Raw genomic sequence first — 18,711 nt, forward strand, 5'->3', positions numbered from 1 at the left:
AAACAGTCATCAAAATCCCATGTCAGTCATCCATGTCCATGAGACGGTCATGGGAACTTCCTCACATGTTTTGTTTCTCTGACAGAACAGGAAGCTGAATCAGACATGCCTGAGAAGAAAGAAAAAGAAAGCAGACATGTTGACCCAGACAGGCTGGGTGTCTTCTGCACTGACAGTGGCAACACAGCCCAGACAACATCACTGTTAATTATTCCTTAAATCCTTTATCCAGTTTTGTTTCTTTCAAGGTCCACCCGACTCGTCAGATACTGAAACCTAAAGCGTCAATATCTGATGAGTTGGAAATAAGACTCAAAAATCTACTTTCTTGCAAAGTGGTGGTTTTGATAAAAGGTCAAAAGATAACGTCAATAACTGCTCTGTGATAATATAAACACTTGTGATTTGTAGTAACTGTAACTGTAAAAACACTGGCACTGTCCTTTAATCATTAGCTGTTGAGCAGCTGTCAGTGCCTGTACAAACATTAGCACATGAGGACCTCTGCTGGTCAGAATCTGACCTGGTCACAGCCATTAAGAGTAACTACAGTATTTTAAATGTACAGAAATATTCAATCCTCTCACTGATGGCCCTGTTTGTGTATGTAGGTCATATAGAGAGAAAAACAGTATTAAATTGTGACTGTTTCATAACCAGTTAAAAGTTCCTCGTAGTACATTCACAGTGAGGACAATTTTGAGGTACCTCTACTTTACTCGACTTATTTTTTACCTCTACTCAATTCGGAGGAAAACAGTGTATCTTTAACTGAGCTACACCTGTTTTAAAACAATAAAAGACTTACAATAATCAACAAATCCATTATAATGTCATTTTATAGGTTATGACATAACTTAATTGATCCCCATGGGAGGAATTCATAAGCATTATATGTCCATAACATTGTTAAAATTATGTCAACCTGCACCAGCAGCAACATTACATTGATTAACACATTGATGCATCAATAATTATAATCCAATAATATGAAATATAATAGAGCCTGACTCATATATTGGTTGGCCAAAATTTACAGCCAACATTGTCCTCTCACAGATATATCCATATCGGTGTATATGTTGTCCAATGTTGTCACGTGTTGTCGTTTTTTAGAGATTATAATTCCCAGTGGAGTTTCTCTGTCACAACTTTTTGCTAACCACATTTAAGGGATCTGATCATCAGTCGGGCTCTGATACATACTATTATGAAATTAGTCTTATTTTTGGTACTTTAAGTATATTTGATGCGTAAACTTTTGTATTTTTGCACTTTCAGTGCAGGACTTTAACTTGAAACAGTATTTCTACACTGTGGTATTGCTATTTTTGCTGAAGCTGACTACTACTTTACAAAGTACTTCTTACACAATCACAGTGATCAACTCATTGTCCTCTTTATACAATCACAGAATCAGTTACGTCATTCGCAAGCTGAGAGGAGCATGTATGATAACACTTTAATAAACAGGTTAGTGCCATGTGAACACGGAAGGCAGGTGTGTCCAATGTTTGTACAGAAATAAAAAAAAAAAAGGCAGCATTGTTCAGCAACATGAATACAGTAACACATGAAATCTTTCAGTAACAGCACACAGATTGGTCATAATCACATTTATAATATTGAAAATGAAACGCACCGGTTATGTTGAGCATGAATGAGCGATGTATGTGTTTGAATCAATTCTGGTTCTTATTATAATGGATAATAATGGATGTATTTTGACAGCTATAATGATTTAAAATTGGATTACTGATTATTTTCTTTGTACACGATTGATTCTGACTCCATTAAACAAATCTGACTCTGAAGACTCGTTCTAACTGAGCAGGATCAGATATAACAGATATAATTACGATGGTTTTCCTTTCAGCTTTTTGTGTATGGCTTATTTCATTATGATGACATTTTGTTCATAGGCAACACTGTGGATCACATCTGAATTCTTTATTTAAAGGCACAATCTTACAATGACCACTAGATGTCCCTCTTTGCACAAGTGAACACTGGATGACTTTATGCATGTTGTTGGCAAATTATCATGGGAAACATGCGACTTTTGCCACATTTTGGCACAAAAACAAAATGTAGTTTTGCCACTGTATGTCACCGCAGTGAGACGTGTTAAATGTGTCAAGTCTTTTGATATTACAGAGATATTTGCAGAGAGGGGTCTTGAATCTGTCTTTGTTTCTTTTATCTTCAACAATCTGCTCATTTGTCATGTTAAATACTCAACATGGCCATTAGTTAAACTGCTCTACCGTTTGGTTCAGTGGTTAAACTAACTCCAAGCAGACGAACATCAGGCTCACGAACATGTAGATGTAAATAATCCCAATGATCTCGTTCCTCACTACTCAAAGTCCACATCAGATCTTACTACAGACCAGGAGATGGAAACCTGGCCAAACTTAACAATACTTGTCCAAGTGGCCAAAAAGAAAAACAAAAGTCACAAATGTAAATAACATAAAGCATTATCTGTGAGACTTTGTTAGAGGTGCTTTTTAGAAATCAAAACAAAGTAAGCCGGAGAGTTTTGAGAGAGTTCAGCTGCAGAGAGGAGACAAAAAGCAGGAGTGAGAGGGTGGGGAGAGGAATGCGAGGAGGGAAAACTTGTTCTCTTGTGCTTCGGTAGCGTCGTCTGCGTCACAGCATTGAATTACACCCACAGCTGGACAAAACATTTGAATTACTTCACTATTTAAGATCAGACATTCCAAAAGAAACAGATATGCAAGCAGTAAAGAAATCATAAAAAGCTTTATAAAGCATCAAAATGAATATGAACTGAGCAGAGAAATACAAAGTGTATGAAAACACAGAAGAATCATCCAAGTTTTGCTTCGTTACTTTTTAACAGGAATCAATAAGTAATACATTCTCGACTGTAGCTCTGTAAACAAAACAAAAAAAATCAAGGCTAGGAAACCTGCCTTCGCTTGCCAAATAGTTTTAGCTCAAGTTCAGGGCGACATTGTTTGGAAGAAAACCCACGGGTGACAACAGTGCCAAGGCAGGGAAGTCCCGCTAATTGTTATTCACAGTTGGCTCGACGGCAGTGGTGAAAGCTGGCTTTAAATTTGGCACAAATACGCAAGAAAAATACAACAATTCAACTACAAAACAACACACTGACCCCGGGCTGTTTGTTCCACAACATTCATCAAAGAGGAGTGGATGTGAGAACACACCCATCATCACACTGTTGCACTTAGAATTTGAGTAGTGCATCACAAGGCGGGAAACTGGACGAAGGATCACTACACATGGTACGGTCGGTACATTTGATTACGGTTACTCATCAAGTTAATCATCTGGAACAGGATCCAAGGAATTACCAAAAGCTCAGGAATGTATTCTGATTACACTGAAATGACTTTGACAATTGATATGGTATGTATGAAACCACTAAGAGTACTTAAATTCTGAAAAAAAAACACAACACACTTAACTATGCTCATATTCTTAAAGGAGAACTATTATGCTTTTTTGTTTCGTCCTTTCCTTCAGTGTTACAGTACTTATGTTCTCAGGCATGTAAAAGATCGGGAAAGTTAAAAAAACAGAAGCTCCTCTCTCCCACAGAAAACCCTGCTTCTGAAACGCCTCGTCAGTAGCCCCGCCTTTAATTCCGTGACTTCGTGACATCACACTACGTCACCATGTCACATGTTTGTATAATTCATTCCTATAATCACTGTAGAAGTCAAGTTAATTGGAAGCTGAAAACACAACAGAGCCGACTGGAGACACTGCTGGCTCAGGTGTGTGTGAGCTGACCAATCAGAGCAGACTGGGGCCTTAAAGAGACAGGAGCTAAAACAGAGGGAGGATACAGCCCTGCTGCACTGGACAGTATGAGAAAACTGATGTGTTTTTCTCGCATTAAAGCATGCAAACTTTTTCTAGTAGTAACCCAAAATAAAATTATGAACCTAAAAATGAGCATAATATGTCTCCTTTGAAGTTAAGTGCCTTTTATTCGCTCCAAAGTTGTAAAGAGAGGTGTGAAATAGGAGAAAATGGTGACTGCATCCTTCTTTAACGCAGTATATTAGCTTTCCTCTTGGCTACAATGCATGATGGGTAATCTTAATCATAACAATGTGTGATGCATTACATTTTAACTGCTCAGGCCTACTTGAAACACCTTTATTTTACTCATAAGTCAAAGTTTTGGACCATTTCTTAGAGGTTTCAAACATACCGGCTCTGGTTTGTTGTCATTACAAATATTATGTTAGGGCTGTTTTGAGCTGTTGTCACGGGGACGCTGTTTTTGAAGCCACACCCGTTTCGCTGTGTCGTATTTAACAACCATCTGTAATCAGAATAGATTTTTCCTCACATTATATGACACTCAATTTTTATTTCAAACACAAGTATCTCCCACAGAAACACGACACTCATGTGACATATTGCACAACAAGATCTTAATAAACATTTGAAAATACTGATAAAGTCAAAGAACTCATGGCAACCTTTCTTCTCTTTTCTTTCCTTTTTTTTTGTACAACAAGGAACTTATTGAGGATGTGCTTGAAAATATCATTCAAACAAACACTCTTACTCAATCTTTCTCTACTTTTACTTCCTCTGTGGCCTCTTCTTTCTTCTCGCTGACGGCTGCTTCAGATTTTTCCACATTTTCTACCGGCTCGGGGTCGGATTTTGGCTTCTCTTCCTCCTTCTTCGGTTCAGGGAGAAGGATGACTTTCCCGATGTTTTGGCGTTCCTGCATGCGCCTCATGGCATCCGTCACCTGAGAAAAGACAGGGGAACAGAACGGATGTGCACAATAGGTATTTTTTCCTCCTGAAACAGAGTGCATCTGATGTAAAAGCCTGAAAGAAATATGTAGCTGCATGGCGATACATTAATCAACAGACGTTATATAAACATGATCAAGCTAACCTCTTCAAAGTGGTAGCATGAGTCAATGCGGGGCTTGATCTTCCCCTGCCCGTACAGCTCCAGCAGCTTGGACATGTTGCTGCTCAGGAGCTGCTCGTCGGTGATGTAGCCCAGGTGGAAGCCGCACACGGCCTTGTTGGCCTGCATCAGCTTCAGCGTGTTGAGAGAGAGCTGGTTGTACCAGGTCTTCGCCATGGCCAACAGGTTCTTCTTCTGGCCCGTCACACAGTTAGCTGCACCTAGAATGACGGACAATAGAGCAGATTAAAAACCACACAGAGGAGATTTTCACAATAACCGTCGTGTAGAAAATTAAAGATGATGAAACGGTCTTTGATGAAGCTTTGTCCCAATTCAAGAGAATATGTGGGCGAAGAAAAACACCAACAATATAGCCAATTTTATCTGGACTTTGTTCCTCTGCAAATTACATGTTAGGGACGAATATGGTTTCATTTCTACAATTTTAATCTCAAGTGAGATTTCCTTCGCTGGTGTGTGTGTGTGTGTGTGTGAAAGTTGTAGGCGATGATGTGAAATCTTCCCAATATCTGATTCAGTGAAGTTTTCAGTTCCTTTAATACAATACAAGTAGCAAATCTTGCAATATAAAAATATTCAATTCCAAGGATTTTACATGTTCTGCATTATAAATGAAAATGAGTACATAGGCATTATTGGCTAAATGTACTTAAAGGGGCACTATGTAGTTTTGGAGTACTTGGAATTTCAATATTTACAATATTACTGAGGTAGTTATACAAACTCATAACTGAATAAACAAGCTGTTCTTGGAGGAAAATAAGTACCTGAGTAAATGTAAAAGTCAGCTACCATTCAAGTACATACATTTTTTCGATAAAGTGATGTAAAACAGCATTATTTCAACAAGTGAAATCAAAAGTACGTAAAGTAAGATAAAGCTCAAGTACAGAAACATTACGGCGGACTCATCAAATACATTTAAACCTGTGTGTCTGTTTCCAAACGTCTTACCAAAGACTATGAGCGTGCCCAAAGGTTTCAACAAACTAAAACCTTTCTGAGTGTCCAAACCTCCGAGTGGGTCGAGGACGATGTCCACTCCTGCAGAGACAAGCAGACAGAAGTGATGAGATGTTTATGTCTCATTTTAACTTGATATTCAAGAAACAAAATAAATTAAATATTGTCAACATGAATTATGACAATACAAACTTTACTGGCCAGGCGAAAACGGTACTTAAACACTACAGCGTTGTGTGTTTTCTCACCCTTCGGGCTGATTTTGCGGATTTCCTCCACGTAGTCTTTGGTGCGGTAGTCGATGGGGTGAGTTACCCCGCCTTCTGCGATGGTCTCGTGTTTGGAGGCTGACGCCGTGCCAAAAACAGTCACATCCGGCACGGTCTGACACAGCTGGGTAGCAGCGACACCGACACCACCTGTGGACGTGCAGAGCAGGAATGAGAATAGAAGCGACTGCAGGTATTTCACCTGTGTGATCCCTCTCTACAACACACTGTGATTTAAACATCAAGCAACAAATGGATGTAAGTGCTGTAACAACACACAGACACTGGATTTAATGGGTCAGTATACAGTGGTACGATTACATTGATTTCTAATACAGCTTCAGTGGCAGTATTACACTCTGCAGTTGGTGGTTTGTGAGGTGATTTAAAAGATAATCGAGGGACAAACAGCAACACAGCAGACAGTGATTTCTGCTCTCTGTGGCCTCGTGCTGTTTAACCATGAAAGGTTTCTCACATCATGGCTGCCCGCCTGGGTGTGCAGACGCACCATTAATCCTTCCTGCCCTCTTCATCACCCTGGCCTCATGTGGCTGATTCACAGGGGTCAGCTGACAGCCACCCGCCCACTCAACACTGAAACATGGCCTTTGAGAGGGGGGATGCAGAAGAAGAGCACTAGACCGTGACAGTGGATGCTGACAGTAACTGATCTGTTTACTTGAACTCAAATACTGAGCTATCTGACTTACTGCTGCTTTAACATTTTATAAACATTTAATGTTGAATTCAGGCTTTAAATAATTATAAATGCTGGAAATATTTGATGAGAGGAACTAATATTGAACAAATCAGTGTTTGACCCACTGCTATCTAATGATGCTTATCTGGTGTAGCTTGTTATCACAAAGTGGGCTTTTAATTTAAAGATGGATCCATACATTTAACAAACTTTAAAATGCTTTGTGTGTGTGTGTCAAACATTTCCTAAATCCAAACCAAAGGGAAACCATTAAAGGTGCATTATGCAACTTTTTAAGGGGCATATAAACAAATAAAGAGCTCTAGCAGTTTCCAAGAGCTAACCTGAGTTTTAGTTGCACTTTAAAGTCATATTTACATTTGTATGTATAAGCATTGGAGCAAAACAGGCCTGTATTTGAGTTTAGTTGTGGTGAGATCAAAAATCATTCCGTGTTATTTATAAAGAGTTTAACACCGAAGCTATTTTTTCATCTTTAAAATATATTTTTCTTCTTCCTTTTTTTCTTATTTTCCACTTTTCTATCAAAAACTGTTATAATTCCAAAAAAAGCTATAAAAAAATAAAATAAATTTAGTCCAGTCTCATGCTTATACTGGTTATAGGTTTGCCTAGGTTTAGTCAGATCTGACTAACAGTGACTAAACAACCAACCAGCTGTCATCAGATTCTGATTCAAATGTTGCTCAATCCTGATTGGTGCATGGCAGTTTGTGACACCATTTCCTGCTCACTTCACGCCAGTTACAAAAGCACAAATAAAAGAAAAAAACAAAATACACACATATTAAATGTGAAATAACTACAAATGTGCTCTAACTTGGAAGATCAGAGCGTGTTCCTGTTGGATCCAATTGCTTATGAGCAAAAAATATGTGTCCAGGGCCTTAAGGGCTGCATATTAATAACTTCTACCCTACTGTGGTTAATGTAATACTACCAGGACCTCGGTCATTTCAACACCTGGACACACAATCCTCTTCTGTAAATGAGACATCATTATTTGTCACCGTGTTGAAGCATCTTTTTGAAATGTCAGGTGTTGCCAAAGCAACCGTGCCTGCCAATGATCCTGTCTGCCACTTTATGAGTAAGCTTTTATAGGACCATCACACACACGCACACGCACACACACTATATCCTCACCTATAACCCTCGGTCTCTCGGCTGAGAATGTTTCAGAGCAGAAACGCGGCTGCATACGGAGAAGTGATTAGTGACCTTTCGTGAACGAGCTGTGTGACTCTTCACAGGTTAGCCCGGCGACTGGGGGAGATGTTTGTTGTATTTCATGAATAAATCATGGGGAGGACTGTGTTTCCAGATGAGTCGTGTTTAAAATCACGATTTTGATTCATTCCTCGTGATCGTTTGGTGTGTGAAATGTCACATATAGAGAAAAATGACCACCACAAAATGTTCAAAATTAAAAGAGCATTTCAACCATTGGTGTTATTTCGACAAAACCAGGGGAAATTATGCAGTAAAGTAGCACTCACTTCATTAGTATGCACTGTGTGTGTCTCACCTGCTGCCATGTGGACGAGAACGCTCTTGCCCGGCCTCAGATTGGCCATCTCAAACAGCATCATGTAGGCGGTCATGTAGTTGACGGGGATCGCAGCACCTTCCTCAAAGCTCATCTGCTCCGGCATGGGGAAGGTGTGGATGGCGGGCACGACCACCACTTCCTGCCACATGCCGTTGCGGCTCATCACGATGACACGATCCCCGACCTAAGGGAGGACGGGGGAGGAGAGGGAGGGAGGACGGACACAATGGAGTTACTGAGGGGATCCCTGGGGTGGTCAAACAAACGGTACAACGGTATAAAGGTATAACGTTGATCACGGTCACATCTTTCTTTAGCGTGTTAGCATGCTTTCATTTGCTGATTAGGACTTGATGCAAAGTATAGCTGAGTCTGAGGAATGTATAGGAATGTCATTAGTTTTGCAGATACCTGTTGAAACCAAAGCAACCAAATGCATTGGAGTAATTGAAAATTTGACCTAGTTGTTGTGCCAGATAAGATGTTAAGCAATCACCAAAGATAAGACAAGACTTTATTGGTTCACAGTAGCTTACAGCAATGATTGAGTGACAGATAAAAAAGCAAGATAAAATCAGAATACATAATAGATAATAAAATAAAATACTACTGCTATTAAAATAAAGACTATATACACACACGATAAACAGTTCAGCGTCAGGGGGACATGAATATATGTACCAAATTGCAGGGCAATCCATCCAATTGTTGTCAACACATTTTATGCCAAACTACATTAGTCAACCTCATGATGGGTCTGGGGAAAAAAGTCAGAAGAGTTTATGAATATCTATCAACTTTGGTGCTAATCCATCGAGTGGATGTTGAGATACTTAACAGCATATGTGAATATTTTGAACCTGCGGAAGGCGCCAGGGGAAAAGTCAACAATCACCAAAGTCATTTGGATTCATCCTCTGGGCACCGTGAATGTCTGTACAGAATTTAATGGCAATCCATTCCGTACAATTTGAGATATTGTCTCTGGTATCATGGCTTAGATCATTCTCTTTCCAGAAAACAATAGTCACTGTTCCTCTGGGTAATCCCCAGATCTCACTTCGATTAGTTTAGCATCATTTCTTCACTTACAAAAAATGCATTTACCCCCAGATGTCTCAAAACATGGACAAACAAAACCAGAACTAGCTCCATGGTGATGAGAGGTGATGTGAACATGATCACATACTTTATTGGAACAGACTTTGAAGGGAGGATTACAACACAGATGTTGTGTGAACATGAGGAGCTCGTTTTCTTCCGTCATCACCACTTTGCTCTTGTCGTTAGGCCACTGGAGCTGGGTTGTTTTTTTTTTCACTCAGTGCATCCAGTGCTGTCAAATGGGAAATTGAGGTCAAGCAGGCAGGAAGTCATTTAATGTCTTTGTTGTTGAATGACATGAGGGACAGTTATTACACTGCTAGTCTGCTCTGTCTACACACACATCCATCCTGGGAAAGAAATTAAAGGTGCAGAAGTCACTTGTTTTCTTGACAACCCAGTCTCACGTCAAAATGTGTCATAGCTACACTGGTCCACAGTGCAAAATGTAGTATTTTCACAATAATGGCTCTAATATTGTGATTACTTTGGAGTTACTTTTTACTCTTTCTATTGTCCTGCATCCATTTCACCTGACTGTCAAGTTTCTCTTATTGAAAGAACGTTATCAAATAATAATAATAACATAAATCCTCAGATAACTACTCAACACAAAGACAATGATTCGAACGTGGAGCTGTTTCAGCCCATAGCAACCAGCATAGCAACGACGGAAAATGTTGCATTTTAACAATTTCTATGGGGAAATATGGATAAAGCCTCATAATATCTAACAAACTAATTTCATACACAACCCCTGAACGAAAGGCATGAAACGGATTTTAATGCAGACCAAATCTTCGAGCCAATATTGTAAAACTACTACTTTCTGCACTGTAGGCAAACGTAGTGTGAGACTGTTTCTTGATGACTTCATTGTTTGGGCTGTAAAATGTAAAAACAAAAATGTTTTAAATTAAAAAATGCACATTGCAATTGTCAGGTGACCAAAGTGGCATCTTCATATCGCGTAATTTGGCTGACCAATGTTTCAAAACCCCCGAAATAATTGATCTCCTGTCATTTATGATGCAGGAAAGCAGCAAACCAGCACATATTTCAGCGTTTTCTGCTTGAAAAAAACGACTGAAACGACTGTGAAAATAGCTGCAGATAAATGTTTTCCTTTGAGTGACTTTGTGTTCTAATTGAAATACTTTGCTTCGCTTGCATATTGAGAATGAAATATTACTTGCACAGGCAGCCCTGTTGTGAAATGTTTCTTTAGCTTCCCGCTGTCATTGTTGCTTAGAAACGTCCTTTAATTTTGTCCCCCCCCCCAAAAAAAGACTTCCTCAAGACCGACTTAAAACAAGATCACATAAAACCTTGTCTCTCTTCACAGAAGCTAAGACACGGACATGGAAAATGTTCCCCATTTATGAGCTGTTTTCCTCCACAGAGAAGTGCCGTTATTTAAGTATCATCAGTGTTGCGAAACCTGCCAAAAGAGTGAAGGGCACAGGAAAGAAGTCTGATCTGATTGTGAATGCTGCACTGCTTCCTGTTAAAACAGCCTCAAGAGCTCCGTGCCACGCCCACTTCCCGCTGCACACAACCCATGACAATAGACAGATGACACACACACACACACACACACACACACACACACACACAAATATTTACACATTCACAGACGGTAAAAACAGAAGCTCAAACACAAACACATGTTGTCTCTGTTGCACTGAGATAACTCCAGTATCTCCACTTTTTACGCTTTAACTTCCACCTCTGGTGACGAGCTCTTTTTGCGTTGATCACATTTCTCAACCCTTGTTCTTACGAAACTCTTTCAAACCCCCGCTGGACGACCTCAAAGAATGCACGAGAGCCAGTTTTAAAAAAGGCTGAGCTCAGTTCCTGGATAGCTGACATGGACTGAGGTAACGGAGAGGATGTTTGAAGTAGGACAGTGAAGTTTGTGTGGAAAACCTGCCGTTTATTATTCTATTCTGGCAACTGTGACAGACAGTACAGTTTTCCTGCTGTTCATGTCGATGCATGAAAATACAAACACGGTGATACCACTTCACTTTTTGCTGCCTCTTTGAAGTTAAGAGAAAATGTCTTTCATTCTGTGTTTTACAATACTCAACACAGAGATGGACCTAATGATCATTTTCATTATTGATTAATCAGCCGATTATTTTCACGATTCATTGTTTAATGAAAAAATTGTAAAAAATTACGATTTCCCAGTTCCCAAAGCGACATCCTCAGATTTCTTCTTTCTAAGATTTAATGTAACGTCCTCAGTAAACACCAACACTTCGCCGGTGTTTCAAGCTCCTAGTCCCAACCGCTAACTGCATGGCTAGCTGAGCTAACGGCAGCTCTAGTTAGCAGCAGTTAGCGGTTACTCTAGCGATATGCTTGTTTTTGGTAAAATCTCACAATTTTTGTGGGATATTATTAAGTCAGGTAAAGTAGTGGAGTAAAAAGTACAATGTCCCACTGGATTGTCGTGGAACAATTGGCAGAAGATGGAAAGTACACATATTTTAATCTAGAGTCTCAGTTACCTCCACCACTGCAGATGGATTATTTACGTCAAACTCATTCTGAAACATTAAAGTCACCTGCTTCAATCAAACACATATCGTGCGATGTACTGAGCTGAGTGCACAACAAGCTGCTACACATCCTCTCATCAACATCAAGTTGATTAAAGAGTTTATTTGCAGAGCAGATGGTTCGTTTCTTTCAGAGCGGCCAGTTGGAACAGTTTGAAGCAGAAATCACCGCTCACATCTTCCAAGATATCAATCAAGTTGTGAGTAATAATCGTTAACTGTCATTTAATCTGGAAGCATCTGCGACGAGGCAATGCCGGGACTGGAATCTGGGAGAGACGAGTCGTAAATGAGATCCTACATTACACATCTGCTCCGTCTGATTTCCAGACACGCCCTCGCTGCTCGAGCCGAGATCACTTCCCTTTATGTTATTATCTCCTGCCCTGTGTGTCTGCACCGCCGCAGCCACACCCAGATTCTTAATCTAACCTCACCAACCACCTAGACATCATCAGTTCAGTGCGCATATACGATCTAAATTCTTTGCCTTAACCGTGTTGGGATCCTACATTTTCACACACTGCTTCCTGCCACTGTTGCATCCGTGGTTTTTGTGGTGTCTCGTGTTTTGCTGCTTCCTTCAGAAAAGGAGGTGTTGGAATGCAGCAATCCCGCTATAAGATTCCTGCTCTCCGAAAGTGGAGCGAGGGATGGGGGGAAAGAGGAGGAGGAGGGAAATTCCATACTGTCAGAGGGACAGAGAGGAGCTTCAGGAACATGTTAACAGTCCAGTGTGTAGGACGTAGGGGAGTCTATCGGCAGAAATGTATATTGATAATGATGTGTTCAATGGTGTATTATCACCTAAAACTAGGGACTGTTGTGTTCAAGTCAGACACTGGATACAGTCCAGGTATAAAATTACCCAGATCTTCCACATTGTGGGGCCCATAAAGCATCTGAACTAGAAACTTCCGCCAGCCGAGCCAGATAACTTCACTAAACTGAATGGAAATAAACAATGTAACTGTGCAGCTCTTCAAGACTTATTGAGCATAATGGATCAAATTCTGGCAGTGAAACGAGTCATTTTGCTGGGGTTGTGACGCTCAAAAATCTATTACAGCTGCTTCTTTTACAATGTTATCTTATGGGAGTACAGTTCGGCCACTATAGCAACAATCAAAATGACCGTTAGCCTCCTTCATGGCCTCCATGGAGGAGGCTAACAGCATCCCCAGCTCCTTCTAGTAACACTCCGGCTGTTGTGGTCCTTTATTCTTGTTCGACCGCTCCTGAGGGTCTTGCATGTTGTCCTACATTCCTCGGATGTGGACTGGAAGCTCTTGTCAGCCGTTCTCTGAGAAACAAGCTACAAAACTTCCTCGTTCTTCCATCCAGCTCTCTCTGTGTTTCCTCCTCACCGATAACAGAGGAATGTCTGCGTCTCCTGGGTCTCTCATGTAACATCGCTGTACGCCAACATTTTACACAGAAAGAACTCCCTGACATGATTTCTTTTCTCGAAATCGATGTGATTCTTAAAAGAGGCGGGTTTGTGTTTGTTGTTGTTGTGTTTATTCTTCCTGTTGCGCGGGAGTGACGAATCTGTCGACTAATCAACAGCCTGCAGTGTGTCTAGCGCCGCCCTTTAGATGCCAGATCAGTCTTCTAGGTACAGAAGAGTCAAAGAAAACGGGATGGCACGGAGCAGTTTTTTTCGGTGCCATCTGCATTTTGACAATTGAAGTGCAAAAAATGACACGAACTGAACTTAACCGGACTGCTTGGTGGAAACAGGGCCCAATTGGCTTCAAAGCCTGGCACTCTTCCTGGAGGCTCTGAATCTCTGGCGAGTGCTGAGTTCAGTTAGAGGTTGACCAAAGACAAATTTGGTTGTTTGGGGCAAATATCACGCAAACACGTTTTTTAACTGTTGAACTGTGTGGATTAATCTAGGTTCAGATCGACAGGTAAGTAAAGGAAGCGTTCGAGCACTTCCACGCCTTGTTGAATAGAACTAAGTATTATTATTGTGTCTCATGTTGGTACACAACATTGTTCAGACTAAGAGTGGTTATAAATGTTGGCAACAACTAGCAGTAAAACATCCTCTATGAAACAAGTCACGACAACTGACTGAGGTCCTGAGCAAATGAGCTTGTCGGCGCATGTACGAATGCACATATCCCCAATTTGTGACATTCGAGAAGGTTGTTTAACAAGATGTGGCACTGTTTTGAGGGTATTTCCAAAATCCTTTAAGATTCTTCCATCAGTCTAGATGAAAAAATACTCTGTCTGTTGCATCATGAAAAACATTTTTATCCCTTTTTCTCAAGTTCCAACTGAATTCCCTGTTCCAACACTGCTGTTATTTTGTAAAATATTCAAAAGTTAAGTCAATATATGCCAATTTAACTGTTGCTCGCGTTTTAATTTTGCTTCAGGGTGTTCAAGTAGAGCGAGGAGACATGTCATGTTGAAGCAGGAAAAAGAGACACAACTTCAGCAGAAACGGATGATGAATCTTTTTCATCATGAATCCAACAGGATATTTTTCCTCCAGATGGTTTGTTGAGGATTCAGGAAAGGGTGTTTTTTTTTCTCAAGCGATCATCTAGATATATATCTTTCATAAAAAACAGATTCCTGACTCTGCGACTCAATTCTCATGTGAACTAAAACACGAGAGGCACAAACTAATGATTAACTGTGCAATAGCAAATCTTGTTGCCGAGCTTTACAAACAACACAATTAATGCCGCTCTTCTGAACCCAATGACACGGCTGAAGAGTCCTGTCACTCATTCACGTTTGAGCGTTTTCCGTCTTCCATATTCATAAATGTACGCGCACAGAACATGTGCGGCTCCGGTTAATGAAGTCAAACATTCGACGAAAGCTGTAACAAGAAATCGCAGAGGTTTTGGTGCAATGAGTCACTGTGGATTCACCCTCGATATGTTGCTGTAAAAATAAACGCACAGAATAACCAGTGGAGCCTTTTGGCCTGTGGATGCTCTGGGATCAGCTCTGCAGCATCTGAGGAAAATGAGCTTCACCTGCAGGGAACAGGTATCTGTAGGCTTCAAACAGCCTGGATGTTTTCTTCTTTTAGAGCAGAAAAAGCATTAAAAAAAAAACAAATTTAAGGCTCTGTGATGCAGCCTGATATTAGACACGGATGCACAGCTTATAAATATTCTGCCTAAACTCAATAAAACTCGACCTTTGGAAAGCTCTTATCAAGGAGAAGGTAAATGTACTCTGCAGGGAAGAATGTAAAAGCACTTCAAGGACACGCCGTAAATCAAACAACTGTAACTATTCCTAACACCAGAGTGTCACGTTTAGCAGCAAGAGAAGCTCTTTCCTCTTTTTTAAAATAGAAACACACTACATGAAGGTGTTCATCTGATGGAGGTTATTTATAAAGGGGTTCTTTCACATTGCACGGAGGCGTTTGCCGTTTTCTCCTTCCCGATACCTGACCTTTGTGTATGGGCTGATACGACGCTGTGCTTGAAGTTTCACAAAGCTTGTTGTGAATTCAAATCGGCTACTTGCGCATTCCAAAAAAAACAAAACAACGCCCACCCCGGCCACAGTGTGTTCCCCCTGCTGCCATCTGGCAAAAGATACAGAAGTATCTGCTGCCGTACCGCCAGAGTACAGAGCAGCTACATCCTCCAGACTGCTGTGAGACTTCTGAACTCATCCTCAACACTCCATCGTCTAAAATAGATGTAGCAGGACAAATTGGCTCGGTGAGTAGACTTGTGTACTCACCGATTTCAGCATTTTAGGCAGCATCGGAGGCTTTTCCGATGCTGGTATTAGTATTAGAACAACCCTTCATAAAACATGGACAAATGGCACAAATGCCTTTGTACAAATAGATGTTATTGTTTGATACAGAGCTGTTTCAGCTACTTTGATAATCAGTCATGTTTAAGATATTTGTCGGCAAACATTTATTGGTTTCCGCCTCAGAACTGTGAACGATTTCCTGCTTTTCTTTCATTGAAATTTTGGATACTTTAAGGTTTTTGGACTGTTGGTCTGATGACAGATGACATGAAGCATCATCCTGGGCTTTAGGAAACTGTGACAGATGCCTTCATTAGATTATTTTTCATAAACCAAGCATTGCTCGATTAATTGAGAAAATAAGACATTCCCAGTGCATGTCATCTGTTGTGTGTCTTGTGCATTCTCCTAAACAACTGCAGTAGATGGGGACATAAAACTGCTCCATACAGCTCGTCTGGACTGAATTTTTAATTTTTGGGTGAACTTTTCCTCTAATAGACTTTTCTTCAAAGACAATGCTGCTTTTTCCTGATTTCTCTGCAACTATTGAACTATTCACTAGCATGTCTTGGACAGGATGGAGGACCACCAGGATGCAGGTCCCCAGTACAGAAACCAGTCAGTGCACTCAGCTGCTGTGGGTTTAAATCCTCAGCACATGACTGGACATTGTTCATGTGCACGGTGGTGTTGAGTGGGTGGCTGCGTGTGTGTGTGTGTGTGTGTGTGTGTGTGCACTCAGCAGGCCTTTACTCACTTTCCGGTCCTTCACATCCTCCCCGACCGCCTCGATGACCCCGGATCCCTCCATTCCCATCACGACAGGCGGGGCGGGCAGCAGCTCGTACAGCCCCTGTCTTCCCAGCAGCTCGGCGAAGTTCAGCCCGCACGCCTTGACCCGCACCAGGACCTCTCCCGCCTTCAGCTGCGGCTCAGCCTGCGTCTTCACCTGCAGCTTCACTTTGTCATACCCGCCGTGCCCCGTGAGGACCAGAGCCCTGAAGGAGAAGCGCTTCTCCTCGGCTGCGGGTTTGCTCCCCGCCGACTCCTGCGGTGCAGCAGCAGCAGCAGCAGCAGCAGCTGGAGCCGCAGCTGGAGCAGCAGCAGCAGCTGGTGGAGGCTCCTCCGGCTGCTTCTCCTGCTCAGGTTGTTGCAGCTGAGTTGGAGCCTCTTCGCCAGACATGATAACCACTTGTGATGTGCGGTTCTTCTGGGTTTTTCAGTCCAGATGAGTTATTCAGCCTGTTCGGGTGTTTCTTTTAAACAAACAAACAAATATTGCCGGTGAAAACTGACATAAGATGAGTATCCGCCCCTGAAGACAGTGCTGTCCTTGGTAGAAAATGAGATTTTTTGCTGGGTGGTTTCCTGTGTGTGCGCTCAGCTCAACAAGTGACCAATGTCAATACAGATACAGTTCACTCACCACTTCCTTTATGGGTTTTCACAATAAAACACGTCGGTTTTAGGATTTTGCCACCCTTTTTGGCCTGACGCTCAAAAACAATCACATTTAGCAACAATAGTTTTAAAGGTGCGATGTTAATGTGTCTTTTAAAAAATTACATAAATCGTCAACACAATATGAAGATATAACAGCTTTGACGCTATGATGTCCCCTGTGCTCCGTGCGAACCGCTAACTGCACCGCTAACTAAGCTAACTAGCCGCAGCCAGGTAGCTACCATTGAAGATACTGAGGTCATGTCCTCTGTATTTTTTCTGGGTCTTTGATATCTTAATATCTTAAAATAAACAATTACATATAATAAAAAAATGGCAAATTTAGAGTGAATTAATATTTAGTTAATAGTTAACAAGCAATTAAATGCTTTATAAGCTATTTATTAGCATTTTTTTATTGTAACGTTGCAATTAATGTTCATAATACTTTGTAAACGGTTAATAAATACTGGTAGTTCATTTATAAACATTATTTGAATGGCCTTTAGAGAGTTACAACTGATGTTTTTACAATTGCTTGATGTATGTTTTATGAACCATTTGATTGTTTCTGAGCATTGAAATGACTTAAATGTACTATTTATTGATGATATTTTTAATGGTATTAAGATTTTAGTAAGTTATCTGTCAAAGTCAGTCATAGTTTTTCCATTAGGTCATCAGGTCAATTGCTTCTGAACAACAATAAGAAGAAGAAATCAGATTTGTAGCTCATTTTTCAGTGGACTCGAAGATGTGTTATAACAGAGAAAGACCAGAAAATATAAGATAAGGCTGAATAATTACATTTAGTCTCTGTGTGAGTGCACTGTTACACACATTATTAATGTTAATCGAGATATTAAAGCAATGTCACTAGATATGTTTCAAATATGCTGAAATCATATATATATATGATATGCTAATTCACATACCCAGAAATGTCTCAATGGGATGAGCCATGATAAACTGTAACCATGTATCTGTGTAGTTTCAGATCCACTCAATATTGAATAGAAAAAAGCTTTTATTTAAATGTGAAATCCTGTAACTTCCGGTGTGTTTCCCCCTGGTTGTGGCTGACTTGACGCAGCTGAAGAAGTGACCGATCCGTTTTTGTTGGCCAAATGTGAGTCAGAGTGCTGCGGAGAGCTTGAAACCCTGGAAACTGGAGTACACTGAGGACGAGATGGGATCATTTGAGGTCACAGCTGGAGGAGAGCCACTCATCTTCCACCTGCTGTTCAGGAGTTAAATGAAATGACGTTAATCTGGGAGATACAGATGTGGATGAATGATGTTCTCTACATAAAAAACGTCGATAAAAATGTATGTTTGGTCAATTGTGCAAATATGGAA

General features: G+C 40.7%; 1 protein-coding gene across 1 annotated transcript; it reads right to left on the reverse strand.

Annotated features, from left to right (window-relative positions):
- Nucleotides 1-2,750: 2,750 nt before the first annotated feature.
- Nucleotides 2,751-17,305, reverse strand: LOC311251051 (synaptic vesicle membrane protein VAT-1 homolog). Its single transcript, XM_084343328.1, has 6 exons — nt 16,667-17,305; nt 8,450-8,657; nt 6,177-6,347; nt 5,920-6,009; nt 4,924-5,162; nt 2,751-4,771 (listed from the first exon to the last, which is right to left on the reverse strand). The coding sequence occupies exons 1-6, from the start codon at nt 17,090-17,092 to the stop codon at nt 4,580-4,582; spliced, it is 1,326 nt and encodes a 441-aa protein (XP_084199454.1). The 5' UTR covers nt 17,093-17,305; the 3' UTR covers nt 2,751-4,579.
- Between the last annotated feature and the right edge of the window lie 1,406 nt (nt 17,306-18,711).

Source organism: Pagrus pagrus (assembly GCF_965226575.1).
Source record: "Pagrus pagrus genome assembly, chromosome: 21".
NCBI lineage: Eukaryota > Metazoa > Chordata > Actinopteri > Spariformes > Sparidae > Pagrus > Pagrus pagrus.

What these genes read in the sequence shown, in the direction of transcription:
- LOC311251051 (XM_084343328.1), bottom strand. Translation starts at nt 17,092, where the DNA reads ATGTCTGGCGAAGAGGCTCCAACTCAGCTGCAACAACCTGAGCAGGAG. An exon ending in AGGATGTGAAGGACCGGAAA is followed by an intron (nt 8,658 to 16,666) that starts GTGAGTAAAGGC and finishes GTCCTCCCTTAG; the next exon opens with GTCGGGGATCGTGTCATCGT. An exon ending in GGGCACGCTCATAGTCTTTG is followed by an intron (nt 5,163 to 5,919) that starts GTAAGACGTTTG and finishes CCGTCATTCTAG; the next exon opens with GTGCAGCTAACTGTGTGACG.